The sequence below is a fragment of the Amphibalanus amphitrite genome, unplaced genomic scaffold, assembly GCF_019059575.1.
Source record: "Amphibalanus amphitrite isolate SeventyFive unplaced genomic scaffold, NRLGWU_Aamphi_draft 001152F_arrow, whole genome shotgun sequence".
Lineage (NCBI taxonomy): Eukaryota > Metazoa > Arthropoda > Thecostraca > Balanomorpha > Balanidae > Amphibalanus > Amphibalanus amphitrite.
This window is the reverse complement of record NW_024882646.1, coordinates 14,736-34,807: the sequence shown is the minus strand read 5'-3', so window position 1 is coordinate 34,807 and position 20,072 is coordinate 14,736. Positions and strand designations below refer to the sequence as shown.

General features: G+C 49.0%; 1 protein-coding gene across 1 annotated transcript in view; it reads left to right on the top strand.

Annotated features, from left to right (window-relative positions):
- Positions 1-20,072, top strand: part of LOC122370636 (glutamate receptor ionotropic, delta-1-like) — a 32,755-nt gene that overhangs the window by 7,838 nt on the left and 4,845 nt on the right. Inside the window, exons 3-7 of the mRNA XM_043346397.1 lie at positions 48-154; positions 6,184-6,274; positions 6,591-6,749; positions 7,510-7,672; positions 8,276-8,365. Coding sequence (XP_043202332.1) covers positions 48-154; positions 6,184-6,274; positions 6,591-6,749; positions 7,510-7,672; positions 8,276-8,365 — 610 coding nt within the window. The remainder of the gene's footprint in view (positions 1-47; positions 155-6,183; positions 6,275-6,590; positions 6,750-7,509; positions 7,673-8,275; positions 8,366-20,072) is intronic.

The following is a 20,072-nucleotide window of genomic DNA, read 5'->3' as shown; positions in this document are numbered from 1 at the left end:
GTGTAGTTACCTACAAAGCAAAGCAATGACCGTTTTTCTTGTTTCAGCGGCCTCCAATGACGATCTTACAGCTCAACAAGGAAGGAGATATCGTCGGATATAAAGGATTCTGCTTTGAGATGCTGAAAACGCTCATGCAGAAATATGACTTCAAGTAAGTTTGCGTCAGTGAGTGGACCCATATGTACATAAACGTTCAAATTTGTGACTTTGTTCGATGTTCGAATCGTTAAAAAGGTGTAATATTTGTATAAAATATTTTTAAAAAGCGCTCATAGGTCAAAACCTTCTTTGGCTTCATTTTGACAATTATTTATATTGTCTTTCCAAAGAGTATTTTCCTTACATCGGTCTAGCCGAAATGCAGCACGTAAGTACAGTGTATGTACATTGTACTGTACTGTGTGTAGTACACACATAGGCTCGACTCGGCTTAAAAAAGATAAACAACAAAAATAGGTATCTAATTAAAACAGCATTGACGTGAGCATAAGCCGGCAATCACCGGCAAGACATGCATTTCTATAACTAGTCGATTTTATCGCGTCAATAAACACAACTAATCCACCTATGACCTGTGTTATTACTGTTATTTCAAATCGGTCGTTTCAAACGCATCACTTTCGTCGATGTGTTGAAAAGCCCACCAGAAAATAAAATGACAACTGATATTTATACCATTATACCTATACTACCAAGTGTACCCAACTTCAGCTGTAACTCGACAACGTACAACTGTATGTTGAAAATGGCATTACCATAGACCTCTGTACACCACACACAGAGGTCATGGTGTACAGAGGTCTATGGCATTACCTTTGCGTTTTAGCGGAACGCAAGAAGTCGAAATGTCACATCAGTCGGGACTGTGGTCAATGTTCATAGGTATATAAATGTTCAAAATAAGTGATAATGTGCGACAGAGGTCGTCTAAGGGGTCGAACAAACTTATTATCTCAAGATGCAGTAAGCATACGATTGGTTTCTTGGAAGTGATCATTAGCAATAGCTTTTGCTCCTCCATGTTCATGGTTAAATAATAAATTTATATACCGAGAACAGACAAATACATTATATTTCAACGTCTTCAATCTACTTCCCTTCACTCTGATCAATGATCGTGCATCGCATCGCTTTCAGCAAATACGGGTGGGCTGTTGATTCATTGGCCGATACAAAAGACAAGCTTCGTGGAACAAATAAGCATTGTCTGATCGACTCGGAGCGGGTAGAGAGATTGTATTTATTCTCCTTTTGTTCGTGGTTTCTGCTCGACGACGGGATGCTTCCTAAGCGAACCCGCCGACCGTCGTGCTCGAATAAATTAACCCTCGCCAGACCTTATATGTATATTACTGAGCGGCTCTGGGAAATGGAAACCGAAGTCGAAAACCGAGGACAGGTACGGTTTTGCTTGCGGTTCTGGTTCAAAAGCATCAAAAAGCATCGCCAAACATGATTATAGAGCTGAGATGTTTGCATAGCATCGTGTTTGTCATCATCAACCGCGTCAAATCAAAGCTCTTTGCTGGGAAAAGTAAACCTACCTATAGGGTGTTGAGCTTATGTCAAATCCAGGTCAAAACCGTTTAGGTCATCAAGCTGATCGAGGGAAATTAAATAGCATTCTATCGATTTGACAGGTCAATCTGATTTTATTGGTGGCTGCATTCCCGACTAAGCAACTTAATTCGATCGGGAGTTGTTTAAAAAAAAAAATGACCGAATTCATTGGCCTAGGCTTTGCTGAACGTTCCAGGGCATTGGATTAACCTTGAATGACGTCATGTATGACGTAATGCAAGGTTTGCATTGCAAAACCTAAGTATCGAACCTTACCAGTAAGGCATGTCATCACGAGCTAATGTGATCAAAATACGGTCTTCCGTAATTTTCAGTGCCAATATAGCACTTTCTTCTTGTCCCCCCTCGCTTATAATGTTTCCTATAGGTCACGCTGTATACAAAGGTCACGTGACCGATCGGACTTCGCGTGACCTTTCTGAAAATCCGAAATATACAAGTTATTGCGACCCGGGAGCTCACTGTACCTTCTCCCTGTGAATGCTTCCATCTCTCAGAGCGCGACGACATTTTTGTGCCGAGCAGAGGCTCGCTTATGAGTTTTTATATGATCTCATATCGAAGATATCATCATATCATATCTTCTCAGTGGCCTGCAATTACTTAAAGATACGTTTGGTTTCCAGATATCTTGCTTAAAAATTGAACCAATAGTATGGTATGTCAGCTTTCATCTCTCTATCGCTAACGTGATGCAACGCGAGAAAGACGTCGGTGGGTTGCACCAAACCCGGCCCTCGGCTTAATAAAGGAAAAGGGTCACCTTTAACATGGGGTTTGAAACTGAGATGGCCATCTTGTAGCCCGTGTCCGAAAACTCCGAGAGTGTCCCATCTTACAGCCGATTTCGGCCTCCATTTGTAGGTATCGGCAACTTTAAAAGAAAATATGCCAGGAATGCGTCCTTATCCCAGGAATGCGTTCTTATTCTGTAATACAGCCACCCGCGGCGAGGCTTTGGTTTTTAACCAATCAGCTCCAATCAGCTCAGCTTTAACCAATCAGCTAATCTGACACAAGCCGACGAGACTGTCTTCTGAAGGCTGATTGGCTTGAATGTGATGTCATCGCTATGACATCATACAGAAGGTGCGGTAGAGAGTACAAACATAGTACCAATATGTTAAATAGTTTGACATACTTTTTTGCGAATTATGCACTTCTGGCACCAGATTTAAAAAGAACATGAAAAATAATAATGTCAAAATGAAAAGCAACGATATCTTCATATTTCACGAAGGTGGCACTTTTCCTGTGACTTTCCAGTGACTGAGCATGGAAACGATTTGAAAGTGAATCAGTCACAAACACTGAGTTGGTCAGAGTATTTGAAGAAAAACGTCGGGTGTCAATGAGTTCAATCAATGAAATGATAATCCACGGCGCGATGAAGCCGCCATAAAGCAAGCATTGACATGTGTTGTCCTATCACACACAGAATAAAAGAGGTCGTCGAACAATACTAAGAGCTCAATTCTGGGGAATCTGTCCTCAATGATTATTGTGAAGTCATCAAAAGGTGCAGTTTGGTACGCTTTATCCCTGGGGTAAGCCCGAAAACTACGTCGTGATGAGCGACGTCCCTCCAGGCCGGTCTAATATCGCACCCAAATATAGAAGGCATGGAAACAAAAGCAAAGATCAAAGCCGTCAACGAGCATTTTTACAGTGGTATCAAACCATAAACCTATTCCAGAGGAACTCAGTCATATCAGGAAGCATAAAATCCGGCAAAACTGATTGAAAACGGTAAAAAAAAAACATTATGAGAGGTCTGATGGTGTGCTTGTTATTCCAGGCCCAGGTCATTGTCAAACATGACTTCAAACACTACCTATACGTTTTTGTGGAGGTATGGTATGTTATGTAGGTACGTACCTAACCTAATCCCAAAATGTGTTGATGTGCTTAAATAACCCAATGGTTGGCTAGCGCAAAAATCTAATAATCTTATACTGTTCCATGGCCTTAGATTTAGATTTTTAGATTTAAAAATCTAAATCTAAGGCCATGGTCATACAGAGTTATCCCTCGAGTTAGAACTTAGAAGCCCATTATGGAGCTATATAAGTCATTCATCAATCAAACGTTCATTTCAGCTACTGTGGGATTCAGGCAAAACAGACGCCAAATTCTTGCTCAGCACCCTCGAATTCATCCTAGAGCACCCACCAGGTGTCTAGGTCATTAAAGGTCATCCATGATCATCTTAGGTATAGGTACAGTCCACAGCAGAAGTAATGTGTGGTTTCAGTCATGGGTATGTTCTGCTTCTGAAGCTTAGGAACGATTAGCCAGACTACAATGAAACTTTGAATGTAGCTTATATGTATCGTCACCCTTGCAGCTGCAACTTTAGCTATTGACATCTTCTTTTCGATCACTCCGCATTAAACAATCGCCAGTCAAAGCCAACCGTTGAGATTGATAAAACCCTACATTACTTTAGCGGTGGGCTGTACATATGCCATCATAGAAGCTGCCATTCGAACAAAAAGAATCACCGTTTGACGCGCCTTGACACGAGCGTGTTGGCGCCAATTGCCTATGTACATACCTACATACAAGAACATTTTGTGCCGAACGATGTTGGATTCAAATGATTATAAGTAGGAACACTTTTCTAGCACATGTACTCGTAGGTACCAAGTTTATTGTCATTATTGACGAAAATTAAAACTCAATGCCGGGATCATTGACCCAGTCGCAGAGACGACCTATATTGATGCGAGCCTTCAAAATTGGGCACGGGATAATTAATTGACTGATTGGAATGGACTACTTACACATTTAATCTTCTTACATTTATGTGTATTTTTGTTTTAAATGAATTTTCGGCCACGGACCTTGATTATTTCCTTGATCATTACCAAAATATAAGCATACACTGAAAACAATTCAACCCGCGTACAGCGAGTAAAACCCGCTGCTGGCGGGTACACCTACCCACCACCTAATTTGACACTCTACCAGCGGGTGCGTTTACCCGCATATCGCAGGCTGTCAACCCGAGTATATTGTGTACCTAACCCGCATAGGATGGGGACTCAACCCACACACAGAAGGCAACCTACCCGTTCGCAGCGGGTACACAATCCGCACATGGCGTATTACCTGCGCTGCGTGGGTTGGGAACTCGCTTTCTGCGAGTACAAATATCCGCTGGTAGGGTGTCCAAATCAGCTGGAGGGTAAAGTACCCTCCAGTGGCGGCGTTCAAGGAGGAAAACGCCGCCAACCCGCCGGGATTCGAACCCGATATCTTTGGTATTGCAAACCGATGCGCTACCAACTGCACCACAGGCGACCTGACGTGAAGCGACTGAAATGTCGGTGTATATCAGATTAACATGAAGAACTGACGGCGGACTCAATACAGAAAGTAAAAAGGCTTATCTTAGACAATTGACATGAATCCGCCTATAGTGTTTTAAATATTAAGGAATAGTTTGGACAAATATTTTATTTGCATCGGGAAAGATTTATTTATCCAGGCTTATTTTTACCAATAAAATGTGCTAAGAACGGTCTGCAAACTTCATCACAATGCGCCAGATTCGCGGACTGCAGAATATTCTGCTGAGCGTTCCAGCGAAATATTCTGCCGGCCAAGACGTGACGTCATCCAAACAATGATTCAAATGTCCCAAGCCCGTTAAGTACCCTCCTAACTCACAGAACGCAGCCCCACAGCTGTTACAGTTACGATTACAATTGCCTTGCACATCTCTACCCCTGCACAAGGCCTGCACAAGCACGCAGCCGAGCCGAACAGCGACTATTGTGGCGCGTCACATTTCAACACTCGTTTGAGCGTCGAAGAGCCATGACACATGCGTGATCAAGGCAACCTGCGTATAGCATGTCACCTACCTTGGCGCAGCGAGTTACACGATGCAAAACCTGCGTGATGCGCTTACTCCGTGGGCGCGAGTAACGCCTGCGGCCACAACCCGCTGCGGACGAGTGATTGACCCCGCCAGAGGAGGTTTCATGTATCCGCGCATGACGGGTTGCTGTTTTACCCGAGTATAGCGGGCGTTGACACCCGTGAAGCGGGTGAAAGCTACGATGATAACGGGATGCTCTGCGAAACGCGGGAAGCTAAACGGGTAGTCAGCCTACCCGGCAGCAAAAACTCGCGCAGAGCGGGTAATTTCTTCAAAATACCCGCGATACTCGGGCCAACTCGCATTCCGCGGGTTGAATTGTTTTCAGTGTATAATATCAAATTCACTGCACACGTTGTGAAATACCTTCCTACCTTATACCTACCTTAAACCTTCAATACCTTTTTACCTTGTAATAAGGCATTATATTAAATTCATACCCTATATTTTGACATTGATGTGATCAAGGCCCGTGGCCAAAAATTTATTTAAAATAGAAATATACCTAAATGACAGTAAAATTTCTAATTTAGTACAGAGGTCATTCAGAACGACCAATTGAATCAAATTTCTTACACTCAGCAAGCACTTAACGATTTGAAAAGTGTTGTAGGTACCGGGTATGTCGTTCGACTATGATTAATGTTTGTTGAAAATGCATTTTAAATTATCCATGACGTATCAAATGCCGTACCTAATTTTTCGTGCAGGGTACGGCTGGTTCTCTCTTACGACGGCAACTGGGGGAGTCTGCTGCCGAACAACACCTGGAATGGCATGGTCGGCATGGTCAACAGAACGGTGAGGGTCAGGGCGACAGCCGGGACGGGGGAATGTCTCAATGGTTCGGCCACAAAACAGTTCAACCTCTTCGCTCACTAAAAACGTTCGATACTCCTGTGTTTCATTAGCGTCTTATCACACTTCATTACACAAATAATATTTATATTTCTATTTTCGACACAAGCTTTTCTATCTGCCGGTGCTCAGCCCTCATGGGTTTGCGCTATCTGCAATCTGACTAGCTCATTTACATTTGCCATTGTCTGATGACCCCCCCCCGAGCGTCGGCGGCTCTTCTGTGAACCCGTCCGTCCCATTCCCATCGACCGCTCAGGAGGTCGACATGGCCGTGTCCGGCTTCACCATCAGCCACATCCGAGAGCAGGGCATCGACTTCACGGCCGCCTTTCACGAGGAGAGCACGGCGATCCTGCTGCCGGCGCCCCGGCCGCGCAGCAAGGCGTTCGCGCTCATCCAGCCCTTCTCCTGGAAGGTCAGTCACAGACCGAACGGTTTGCATTGTGACTAGCTGTGTGTGCCGCTTCGTTTCGGGTTCGGCTGAGAGTGTGATTGCTGCTGTGTTTGGGTGTGTTTCAGGTGTTACTGAGTGTGACGGCCGCTGTGTTTGGGTGTGGTTAGGGTGTTACTGAGTGTGATTACCGCTGTCACTGGGTGTTTTTCCGGTGTTACTGAGTGTGTTTTGGGCCTCTGTGCTTGGTGTGTTTCGGTTGTTACTGAGTGTGACTGCCGCTGTGTTTGGCTGAGTTTCGGGTGTTACTGACAGTGTGTGCCACTGTGTTTGGGTCTGTTTCGGGAGTTACTGACAGTGTGTGCCGACTGCCGCTGTGTTTGGCTGTGTTTCGGGAGTTACTAACAGTGTGTGCCGCTGTGTTTGGGTCTGTTTCGTGTGTTACTGACAGTGTGATTACTGCTGTGTTTGGGTTTGTTTCGGGTGTTACTGAGTGTGATGGCCTCTGTGCTTGGTGTGTTTCGGGTGTTACTGACAGTGTGATTACTGCTGTGTTTTGGTGTGTTTCGGTTGTCACTGACAGTGGGTGCCGCTGTGCTTGGGTGTGTTTCGGGTGTTACTGACAGTGTGTGCCGACTGCCGCTGTGTTTGGGTTTGTTTCGGGAGTTACTGACAGCGTATGCCGCTGTGTTTGGCTGTGTTTCGGGTGTTAATGACAGTGTGACTGCCGCTGTGTTTGGGTGTGTTTCGGGTGTTACTGACAGCGTGTGCCGCTGTGTCTCAGGTGTGGCTCGCACTTTGTGCCGCGGTGGTCGGTGTTACACCCGTTCTGCACCTGATCAGCCGCGCCGGACCCTGGACGCCAGCGCTCTATCCTGATCCACCGGAGGCCAGGCCAACCTACTCGCACATTCAGTGGTTTATATTTGGAGGAATCATCGGCCATGGTAATTGTCCGTGGTGCTTGCGATACAATCACCTTACAGGGTGCTTGCAAATACCTTAAACGCTCGGGAGACGGGAATTAAATTATAATTACCGTGTTACATCTTTCATTACGTTCGTTGGATGCCGGTTTCACTTAAAAGTAAAGCATACCTTTAGCCAGTCACTTTAGAGCGAAATAGCGAATAGCCGCAAAAACTTCTAATGTTTTTTTTTTTTTTAGTTCCGACTACCAGGCTAGGCGATGTTCCACAAAATAAGTTAAGCTGTTCTGTGCGGTAATAGCCGTTTTCACGACGGGCTATCCGGCGAGTGCACCTGATTTGACCAAATCTGCACCTAATTTCTTTTACAGCTAATATCTTCATTTTATGAATTCATTTCAGTGTTTTAATCGATGATGCTCTCTGATAATATGACAAAATAGGCATATAAGCAATTAGTGCAGCCCAAGCTGATAGCTGCTAAGAGGCACACTGAACCTGATTTGACCAAATCTGCACCTAATCTGTGCCAGATGTGTACCAAATGAGTACCAGATGGCCGTCGTGAAAACGGCTAATAAGTATCCAAATTAGCGACACCCATATCGGGCGCTCCCTCAGGGGACCGCTGCATCCCGGCCAGCCTGTCCTCCCGTGTGATGCTGGCCTTCTGGTGGAGCGCGGCCGTCACCATCATGGCTTCGTATACCGGTAGGTGCCCCAAGCCGTATCCGAGAGTCGGTAATGTGGCCGTGGAAAATGGAACGGTATACGTACGATAAAATATGGAAAAGCAGCACTCGTTGTTAAGTTTTGAAATTTCACATACAATGTAAGTTTGTGCCTGACCTGACCGTAAAAGATCAGGCTTCAATCAGTCGACCCGTACTGTCCCTTACTGACGAGCTGAGCGCAAATTAATTGGTGTGATGGCTTTATTACCCTTACATTTGTGCAACATTGTGGAAGCTTTTATGATTGCTTCGATTAAATCCCTGGGCTCCGGCCCAATGTCTCTCGTCTCCATTCACTGGCCTAAGCTTTATCGAGCCTAATAAGCAGTGCGCTTGCGAGTGGCTCTGAATTGGAAACCTACGACAATCACAAGTCAAGTGGCGGGGCCAGAGCCCTGCGCAGCGTTATAGTAAGTTACAGGGGACGCCCGGACGAGGTCATACTATTGACGGTCACTGCACATCGATAATATTCTAATCCAGCGGCGACTCCCCAGATGTCAACAGCGCATAGTTTTGGGAACTGGAAACATTGAGGTTACAATGCAAATTGCATTGCATTCGCCAATGTTGATTATGATCATTGAGTGTCTTATCGGGTATTTTCCGTAATACTAGTTGAATGAATACGTCTCAGTGTTTCAGTCATCACATAACAAAAGCCGATTTGGGACCATGAGAATTGGGCACTATAATTACCGAAAGGGCCTACATGATTCTCCTCTCAGCGCATCTGGTGATCATCGTGACGCAATCATCTGAACCAAAGAGCCTTTCATTGACGTGCTGTGAGCATTTACAAGTAAATATGGCTCTACCCACTTACTAAATAAACATTACCTATACGGATGGAGGCTACCGCCTACCGGGTAGAATTTGGTGGATGGGTAATGGGTATGCGCATGCAACGAGGAAAAAGAATTTATTGCACATCAGCAACCCGCAACTAAACCAACAAGTCAGCCTAAAATAAGATTCATGAGTCACTAATGCTAGCATTCCTATCAATTTCCATCGTTCCACGCCAGAAAGGGAGGCGCATCATAGGCTGGCCCGGAGCGCATGGGAGTAGTGCGGCACAGTCTATCATCACAGTGAATACCGAACGTACCGAACCGCCTTCGCGGCGCGCAATGCTGATGCTCCTTATGGCCGTAGCCTGTTATATTTGAGTAATCATCCGTAAGTTCATAAGACATACTGTAGCCGCCGAGCCGCTGTTCGCTGTAACGGACATTATTTTCGATTCGTTGGGTGAGATGCCTTTGGTGAAATGCGAAACTTCAGCTAATGATTTATTCAAATCTTAGTTCATCTCTATGTCATGTCATGTCGTTAAAGCTTTATGCATCTTACGGCTCAGAGCTAAATCAATTAGTATACACAAAACAACGCATCGTAATACAGCAATCGAAAACCCACCAATTTTAGCCTTTTTCGATGACCTGGAAATTTAAATTAAATCTCGCGGGCATCGCACGCGAATATAACTAACGGCGCCGCCACATGACAGACTATTTACAAATATGTACAATACCGTATCGGAATAACGTGATGAGGCGGCAACACTCCCCACCTTGACCCGATCAGGGCTCAACACTCACTACACAACTGCACATGCCATTAAAGCTGACCACTGTACAGCATACACTTACGTCACCTTTGTGGCATCAACTTTCTAACGCGCCATGCAAATGAGCGCCTGCCACATTTGAGCCCTATTTGGTTCAATAACAGGTCCTAAATACTACCGCGCTAAACAAGCACTATTCAACTGTTAGAACGTCAGCATGACAAGCACCAACACAAGGCTCATCACCGATCCATCAATTGTCTCAACTATTTCTGGTCACCATCGCGATCGGTGCGGCTTGGTGCTCTGACGAGTAGCACCTTACAGAGATGCTATATCTTTGTGTACTCACTATTCTGCCTCCAAGATGAGAACGAGCTTCGATATCGGCCTCTTCAGAACTGACGTCTCGGTCTGTACCATTGCAGATCGGACGAAGCCTTTCCGGTCCGGGAAAGTCTCTTTGATTCGGCCCAGAGGCCACCTGGAGCGTGGTGTGCTCGTATCCATGACAAGCACTACGTCATTAACTGCTAGATTTCGTTCCACCTTGTTCCACTTGTGTCTCAGTTGTAATAGCGGCAAATACTCCCGAATCCATCGTTTCCAGAAGATATCGGCCAAATACTGCATTTGCCTCCATCTTCGAGCAGACCGGCTGTCCCTGGCGGTGAACAGGCTGTCTGGCGTAGGACCGCCCCTCAGCAGGAGAAGGTCATTTGGGGTCAGCGGCTGCAAGTCTGTTGCATCACCTGAGACGGTGGTGATTGGAGTCGAATTCAGTATTGACTCGACCTCGCACAACAGCGTGCGGAGCGATTCTTCCGTCAGCGTTTGTTCCCGAAGGAGCCCATTCAGAATCTTTCTGATGGAGCGAATTTGTCTCTCCCACACCCCACCGTGTGATGATGCACCAGGTGGGTTGAATATCCACGTGATACCCTCCTTCAGGAGAAATTCGTGGACTTTCTTCTCTTGAAGTCTCTTCAACTCTTCGCGCAATTCTTTCTCGGCCGCCACAAAGTTGGTACCGTTGTCCGACCGTATAAGCGTAGCCTGACCTCTCCGAGCCTGGAAACGCCGCAATGCGTTGATGAATGAACTGGTGTCGAGGCTCTCGCATAGCTCTATGTGTACAGCTCTACTGGAAAGACAGCTGAATAAAACAGCATATCTCTTGAGCTGTTTTCTACCCATTTTCACATAAAATGGACCAAAGAAGTCCGTTCCAACTTGGCTGAACGCACCCATGTGCGCTGTCGTTCTCTCTGCTGGCAGGTCTGCCATGATCTGCGTGACCGGGGGGGCCTGCAGCCTCCTGCAGCGAACGCACTTGGAGAGAACTCTGCGGACCGCTGAGTTGCCATCCACTATCCAATACTTGCAACGTAATGCTGCCAGAACATGTTCCCTGCCTGAATGACCTCTGCGCTCGTGCATATCTCGGATGACAAGATCTGTGACATGGCCTTTCTTTCTTCGGCAGAATGATCTGGTGGATTGATGACGGTGATAGTCGTGAATTTCCTAAGCGGCCTCCCACTCTGAGTACGCCGTCTACTTTTGCTGGATTCAGTCTGTACAGAGAGCTGGACTTTTTCACTGTTGAGCAAGACAGCTCATCTGGAAAGGATGTCTCTTGTACGTATTTGACGATGGCCATTTCTGCTCTCGTTAGCTCTTCTGCTGTCAATCTCGCACACTGATAGGTACGCACGAGACCAGCACGACCTCTCTTTCTGGCGTCACGGTTGCGGAGAACATCCTTTAAACGAAGTATCCAGGCCACTCGAGTCTTCAGCTTGTGCCAATCCGATGCACTGTGTAGGAGGCGCATGGTGTGATCCTCGTCTGTAGCTACGACATTCACATAGGGTTTCTTCACTTCCAGTGGCTCAGCATCCGAGCTGGATCTGAGGTCTGGCTGTTCCGGCCACTCCGACTTCGGACGTTTGAGGAACGCTGGCCCACCAATCCAATCGGACTCGTTCAGTTCCCGTGCTGAGCTACCACGCGACAGAAGATCGGCCGTATTCAACGCCGACGGCACATACAGCCATTGGTGCGGTTTGGAGCCATCATGAATGATTGTCAGACGATGTGCGACAAATGTTTGAAATCGAGATGTCTCGTTATTGATGTATCTCATGTTTGACATGCTGTCGGTCCAGAAAAACACTTTCTCTATTGGCAGTTCCAATTCTTGACGGATCTGAGTGCTGAGTTGAACCGCTAATGTGGCGGCCGCAAGTTCTAGTCGTGGAATTGAGCATGTCTTCAGTGGAGCTACTCTCGACTTACTCATAAGAAATGCTGTGTGCACGGACCCGTCATCTGCAGTTGTTACATAATAAGCTACTGCCCCATAGGCGGACTCGCTGGCATCGGCGAACAAATGAAGTTGATGTCCATGTGTTGGAACGTTCGGAGTCAAACTCCTGGGCACGGAAAATGCGTGTAACTGTTCCAACTGCCGACACCATTCGTTCCATTTTCTCAAATGGACGGCCGGTATTTGTTCATCCCAGTCCAACTTCATCCTGCAGAGGTCCTGGAGTAGTATTTTCGCCGGCAGAATGAATGGAGCTCCGAAGCCTAGAGGGTCATACACTGCGCTGACGGTCCCTAAAATTCCTCTTCTGGTTGCTGGACCCTTTCGGATATCGATACGAAAACTGAGCGTGTCGTTTTGAACATTCCATTGTACGCCAAGAGCCCTCTGTGGCATAGGGCTATCTCCAGTAAGGTCTACCTTGTCAGGGAAGGCACAATCCACCTCGGGCAGCCCACTCAGCGTTTCAGGGCTGTTACTCACGAATCCGGTCAATCGGAAACCTCCCCTAGCACAACATTCTCTCACTCCTTGAGTAACATCCTTCAGTTCTTCGGCCGTTGAGCATGACTTCAGAAAGTCATCGACGTAGAATGACCTCTCGATACTGTGTCTGACGTCTGTATGGAAGTCATTACCGAAATCCTGTGCCGATCTTCTCAGCGCAAAACTTGCACATGAAGGCGAGCTGACAGCGCCGAACAGGTGAACGTTGACCTGATATTCCTGCAGATCCTTTCTTACGTCACCGTCAGGCCACCACAGGAAGCGTAGTAGACTTCTTTGCCTTGTGTGATAAACCACCCATTACTGACGAATGTGGTGCTCTCGCTAACATCTGTTATTTCTGTTTCGTCCTCAGGTGCACACTCATATCGGTCGAATTTAGTTGAATAAAACCATTGTATTCATACTACAACTTTTGGTACCACAATTTATTCAACTAAATTCATGACAAGACATGGAGAGGATCGCCAGACCAGACAAGTTCGACGTCCCTCCAAACGATCCTCAAGCTCACAAGAAATGGAAGCTCTGGCTCCGAGGATTTAAGTACTTCTTGACGACTATCGAAAGTCACAATCCTGACAAGCTCGAACTACTCTTCCTCCATATCGGACCAGAAGTCGTGGACGTGATTCAAGACTGTCAGACGTACGATGCAGCCCTGAAGCAACTCGACGCTGCATATCTGAAGACGCCAAACGAAATCTATGCGCGGCACCTGCTGTCAACGAGGCACCAAAAGCCAGAAGAAAACATCGACGAGTTCCTTCTGGCCTTGAACAACCTGGCGGGTGACTGTAACTTCGCCGCCGTCACAGCCATAGAGCATCGCGCGGCATTCGTGCGCGATGCCTTCATCAGGGGCCTGAGAAACGCCAGCATGAGAACCAGACTACTGGAAAACCAGACTCTGACCCTAGACCAAGCGGTCCAACAAGCGCGGTCACTGGAGCAAGCCGCACGAAACGCGGAATCCTACCTGTCCCCGACGGTACGGGTCGATCCGGTCGCAGCCTCCGCCGCATCTCCAACTGCAGACGCTTCCGTAGCTGCAGCCTCACAATCTCCGTGTTTCTTCTGCGGACTAAAACGCCACCCACGAGCAGCCTGTCCTGCAAGAAACTCAACCTGTGGGAAGTGCGGCAAATCCGGACATTGGCAGAAGGTGTGCCGCTCCAAGTCGGTGGCTAACGCGTCGGCCGTACAGGAGGAGTACGAGTCCTACCCTGAAGAACCTCGCCAGCCGGAGCTCTCGCCCACGCTCGCAGCCTCAAGCTCTGCCGCCGCTACTCACGCGCCAGCAACAGTGAGCGCGAGAGTCAACGGGCGTCAGGTTACAGCTCTCATCGACACAGGGAGCTCTGACAACTTCATCAGCGCAAAGCTCGTCCCCGCACTCGGCATGAGGGTGCTGCCACGATCGTCTAAAGTCTCCATGGCATCGTCCAGTCTCTCAACACAGGTGCGAGGATACTGCGTGTCAACCGTGACCGTTGACGATCGGGAGTACCAGGAGGTCGAACTGTCCATCCTCCCGGATCTCTGCACGGACGTCATTCTCGGCATGCCGTTCCTCCGAAGACACGAGGGTGTAACCCTGGAGCTCGGTGGCGACGAACCCGAGCTCAGTATCTGCAATCTCGCGCAGATGAAGGTCAGTCAAGCGGCATCCCCGAGGCTCTTCAGCAACCTCACCCCCGACTGCCATCCCATCGCGACCAGAGCACGACACTTCAGCCACGTGGACGAGAAGTTCATCGAGAACGAAGTTCAACGTCTGCTAAACGAGGGCGTCATCGAGCCAAGTCGCTCACCCTGGCGTGCCCAAGTTGTCGTCACACACACGGAGAACAAGAAGAAAAGGATGGTCGTTGACTTCTCTCAGACTATCAACAGATTCACTGAACTGGACGCGTATCCTCTGCCGAACATCGGCGAGCTCGTCAACAAGGTCGGGAAAAACAGCTTCTTCAGCGTCCTCGATCTCTCCAGCGCCTACTACCAAATCGAGATCGACGCATCTGAGAGACCCTACACAGCGTTCCAAGCGGCAGGAAAGCTGTACCAATTCAAGCGAATCCCCATGGGGGTGACGAACGGCGCAGCCGCCTTCCAGCGCGTCATGAATGACATCATCGCGGCCAACAACCTGAAGGAGACCTATGCTTATCTGGACGACCTGACCATCTGTGGCCAGACGAGGGAGGAGCACGATGAGAACCTCCGGCGCTTCTGGGAGGTTGCCGATGCGCTCCACCTCACGCTGAACAGAAGCAAGTGCAAGATCGGCCTGGAGACGGTGAATATCCTCGGGTATTCCATCCAGCGAGGCCAGCTGAGACCGGACCCCGAACGACTGCGTCCACTTCAAGAGCTGCCGGAACCTCGCGACAAGAAGTCTCTGCAACGGCTCATCGGCCTGTTCGCGTACTACGCCAGATGGATCCCCTCATACTCTGAGAAGATCCGTCCCCTCATCTCTGCATCGTCGTTCCCTCTGAATCCCGACTGCAGAGCGGCTATCCAGCAGCTGAAGAAGGACATCTCACAAGCGGTCGTCGCCGTCATCAGAGACGACGCCCCATTCACCATCGAAACAGACGCTTCCGACGAAGCCATCGCAGCGACTCTTACCCAAGACGAGCGTCCTGTGGCCTTCTTCTCACGCACTCTGAACGAAGCCGAGAAGCGTCACAGCATCGTCGAAAAGGAGGCCTACGCCATCGTGGAGTCTATCAGAAAGTGGAGGCACTTCCTAACCCACCACTTCAACCTGCTCACTGACCAAAGAAGCGTGAGTTTCATGTTCGACAACAAAGTGTCGAGCAAGATCAAGAATGAAAAGATTCTACGCTGGAGAATCGAGCTCTCGCCACTCTCGTACACCATCAAGTACCGACCAGGACGAGAAAACATTCCTGCTGATACGTTCAGCCGCGCCCACTGCGCAGCCGCCTCACATCCGGCCCTGGAGCAGCTGCACGAGTCTCTCGTGCACCCCGGAGTAACGAGGTTGCTGCACTTCGTGCGCAGCAAGAATCTGCCCTACTCCGTGGATGACGTGCGCCGCGTCACCTCCAACTGCCCGGTCTGCTGTCGATGTAAGCCGAACTTCTTCAGGGCCACCTCCGCGAAGCTGGTGAAGGCTACATCTCCATTCGAAAGAATCAACGTGGACTTCAAAGGTCCCCTACCCCCAAGTCCGAACGGCAACCAGTACATCCTCACTATGATCGATGAGTTCTCTCGGTTCCCGTTCGCCTATCCGTGCCGGGACATGACAACCGCCACCGTGATCAAATGCCTCACTCATCTCTTCTCCATCTTCGGGATGCCGGCATACGTGCACTCCGACCGCGGTTCAGCTTTCATGTCAGCTGAGCTTCGATCCTTCCTGACAGGAATGGGGATCGCCACGAGTCGCACGACACCGTACCACCCCGAAGGCAACTCACAATGTGAGCGGCTTAACGGCACCATCTGGCGTGCCGTTCAACTCGCTATGGAGAGCAGGAAGTTGAGCAGAGGACAATGGGACGCCGTCCTGCCTGACGTCTTGCATTCTATCCGGTCTCTGTTGTGCACAGCAACAAATGCCACCCCACACGAAAGGATGTTCTGTTTCCAGCGGCGGTCTGCGACGGGAGCTTCTCTACCGTCCTGGCTCCTCAACCCCGGGCAGGTTCTCTTGAAGAAATACGTCCGCGGAAAGCTTGACCTACCAGTCGAGCCAGTCGAACTCCTGGAGGCGAACCCGCACTACGCTTTCGTGCGCTATCCCGGCGGCAAGGTCGACACGGTCTCTGTGCGAGATCTCGCCCCCGGCGGTTGTGCACAGCAACAAGGAAACGAGAAGGGAGAGGAAGCGGGCGAGCCGGGTCCCCGGGCATCCGTTCGGAGCCCTCGAGCACGCCGCTCTCGAGCCGCCAGTCCCCGGTGCCCTCAAGTGCGCCGCCATCGTACGAGTCAGAAGCGGTCCCGGGACCCTCAAGCGCGCCGCCACCGAGCGAGTCAGAACCGGCGACCGAAGTGCGTCGGTCTAACCGGACAAGGAAGCCAGTGGTGCGCCTTAACATATAAGAGCGTGTACTGAGGCGCTCATCGAAGCCAGACGTGCGCCTTAGCTTATGCAAACGTGTACAAAGACGCCTGTTGCGTTGTTCGTTACATTGCTACTCGATTTCTGCCTACTCGTGTCTTTAACACAGCGGGGGAAAATGTGATAAACCACCCATTACTGACGAATGTGGTGCTCTCGCTAACATCTGTTATTTCTGTTTCGTCCTCAGGTGCACACTCATATCGGTCGAATTTAGTTGAATAAAACCATTGTATTCATACTACAACTTTTGGTACCACACCTTGATGGAACGCGCACTTGATAAAACATTTTCTCGATATCGGCCATGACTGCGAATGGCCGTTCTCTGAATCTCATCAGAACGCCGAGGAGAGAACTGGTGAGGTTTGGGCCCTGCATAAGACGATCGTTCAGTGAGGCGTTTCGAAACTTTTCGGAACAGTCGTACACTACACGAATCTTGTCCGGCTTGACGGGGTGGTACACTCCATGATGTGGAATGTACCAGGTTTGCCCAGCGGTTTTGAGGTGACTGTCTTTGACTCTCTCGGCATAGTTCTTCTCGATCAAGTCATTAACAAATTTCTTGTAATCTTCCATGTACTTGTCGTTTTTGTTCATTTTCCTTTTCAGGTGCTCAGCTCTAAGCAATGCCTGTTGCTTATTGTCTGGAAATGGCGCGTCTTCTTTCAGAGGTAAGGGAATCTCGTAATGTCCATCGATATAGCGTGTTCCCGCTTCGACCGTTTTCAACCACACTCTGTCCTCCACTGACAGTCCCACGTCGGTGGAGCTGCCGTTGTCTTCGAATTCCTTATTATATAGCGAGACGAACTTGTCATGAATATCAGAATCACCTCTGAGTACACTGACTCTGTTTACTCTTGCCGCTCCATGATCTCTGGTAGATCGGAGTTCTCGGGGTCCATACACAGCCCAGCCCAGCTCTGAACGGAACGCAAATGGCTCGCCTTCACCGCCTCTCCTGACCTCAAGTGGACACAAAGCCTCGGGACAGTTTCCGCCAATCATGAGGCCGATCTCAGCGTCTACTTGTGTCAGAGGAATTCCCTTGAGATGCATCCATTTACCGATGTCGGCTGGGGTTGCGATGTCCTCGTGTTAACTGGTATCCTTTCAAGTGTGTAGGTGGGTGGCAGCTGAACAGCAGTTGAAGAATGAAGGCCTGTAATAGATAAGCCCTCGACTACTTGACATTGTACGGACTGATTTTCAGAAGCAGCAGTCATCATCGTCAGCCTTGTCGCTTTTCCCTTGACGTTCAGCCTTTTAAGCAGAAGATCCGTGCAGAATGTTGCACTTGACCCGAGGTCCAGAAACGCATGAGTGACGACCGATCGTGAGCCGTCAGGTGATCGAACTAACACGGGTATCACTGCCATCATTGTGGACGAGTCTCCGCGAGCACCGGCCGCCACTTCTGCGCCGTCTATTTCCAATCGTCCGTTTCTTACGACGGCTGCCGGCCCTGCACTGCTACCACTGCTTTGCTTGCTTGTAGCAGAAAATTCGGAAGGAGATGCCTGCTTGTCGTTGTGCAGCGGAGTCGGATGGCGACCCTTGCAGATCTTGCAGGACAGCCTTTTTGTGCACACACTGATCTGATGCCGCTGCCGAAGGCACCCGAAGCAAAGTCTTTGTTCAACGATGAACGTTCTTCTCTTTTCATAGGGCTCATGATTCAGCCTCTCACAGGAATCCGTTGAATGCTGCTCGGCACAGTACAGGCACGTCATCACCCGAGGAGATGCGTCCTTATTGACACCTGTTGCAGACACGATATGAGGCTTCTTACCGCTTCCATCTGGCTTGGTCAGCTTCCCGAAGGTAGGATCTGTGATTTTTCTCACTTCTCTGTCAACGAAAACTACGATGTCTTCAAATGTCACCTTTCTGTTTGCTTCTTCCTTTATTTGTATCACTCTATTGCGCCAGCTGTCCTGGCAGTGATAGGGAAGCTTTTCCACTATCTTGCGCATCGTTCTTGGATGGTCGGTCTCTCTCGACCCTGGAGGTACATCTTTCATCACGTTGAAACACGACGTGAGCGCGATGGAGAACTTGTCCAGGCTGTCCACATCACCCGGCTTGATAGAATTCCAATCAGTCAGAATGTCGATAAATGCTGAAGACACCGAATCAGGGTCTCCATATCGCCTGTTGAGCAGGCGCCTGGCCTCCAGATAACCCGACCCATCTGACATAGGGCGCATCCACGTACGATATCAAGAGGCTTCCCGCGCAAATAGGTCTGAAGATAATAAAGCCTCTCGTCGGGATCATCAGTTTTACTGGCGACTCTGGAGTCGAAAGCTCTAACAAAACTGCGATACTTCGTTACATCGCCGTCGAAGACCGGTATCTCCAGCTTAGGCAACTGGCCCTTCTGAAGCTGAGTGAGCAGCACCCTTGAGTAGTCTGCCTGCTGTGACTGCTGAGACTCTGTATGACCCCTCTGCTCTGTCGCTGCTCCTGCTGCCTCCGAGTCGTCTGTGCTCCTAGCCTCGTGCGTGGTGGGCTCCCGCGATCTCCCAGACGGTCCATCAGAACAGCGACGCTCTTGAGTAGGGTTCCTGAGCCCTGTTTCTGGCTCAGCATTCCCAGAAGTCAGAGACTGAGAGGACAGCTGGTTTTGTCGGTCGGAGAAGGATGTGACTGGTCGTGCCGTGGCCGCCATGCCCTCTGGCTGATCAGCTTCCGCCAGGATCTTCTCTCTTGCCTCCGATTCTGCAAGCTCGGTTCTTATCATTAGTTCCTCTCTACGAAGCCGAAGATTCAGCTCCTCCAATTCGATTTTACGTTTCTCCTGCAGAAACGAGGCTCGTACCAGCAATGCAGCTCTTTTTGTCGCTTCAATAGCTCGCAGTGAGCGCACTGAGGCGGCAGAGGCGGAAGTGTGACAAGAGACAACTGACTCGCCACACACGGATTGGTCATTCAACGCCGCCTCAGTTATGGAGTCGTTATCTTGTCCGTTGTAATCGGCGTCTTCCCGGTTCCTGCTAGAACCATCGTCCTTTTCATGTCTCATAAGCTCTTGCAAACGTCGAACTAGAACGGCCTTCGTGCCCTTAATATTTGCGTGTCTCTCCCTCAGTCGCTCTTTCAACTCACTCACGGTAAGTCTGTCAAGCTTGTCCATTTTGTGACTTCCGCGAGTTGCGTCCGAT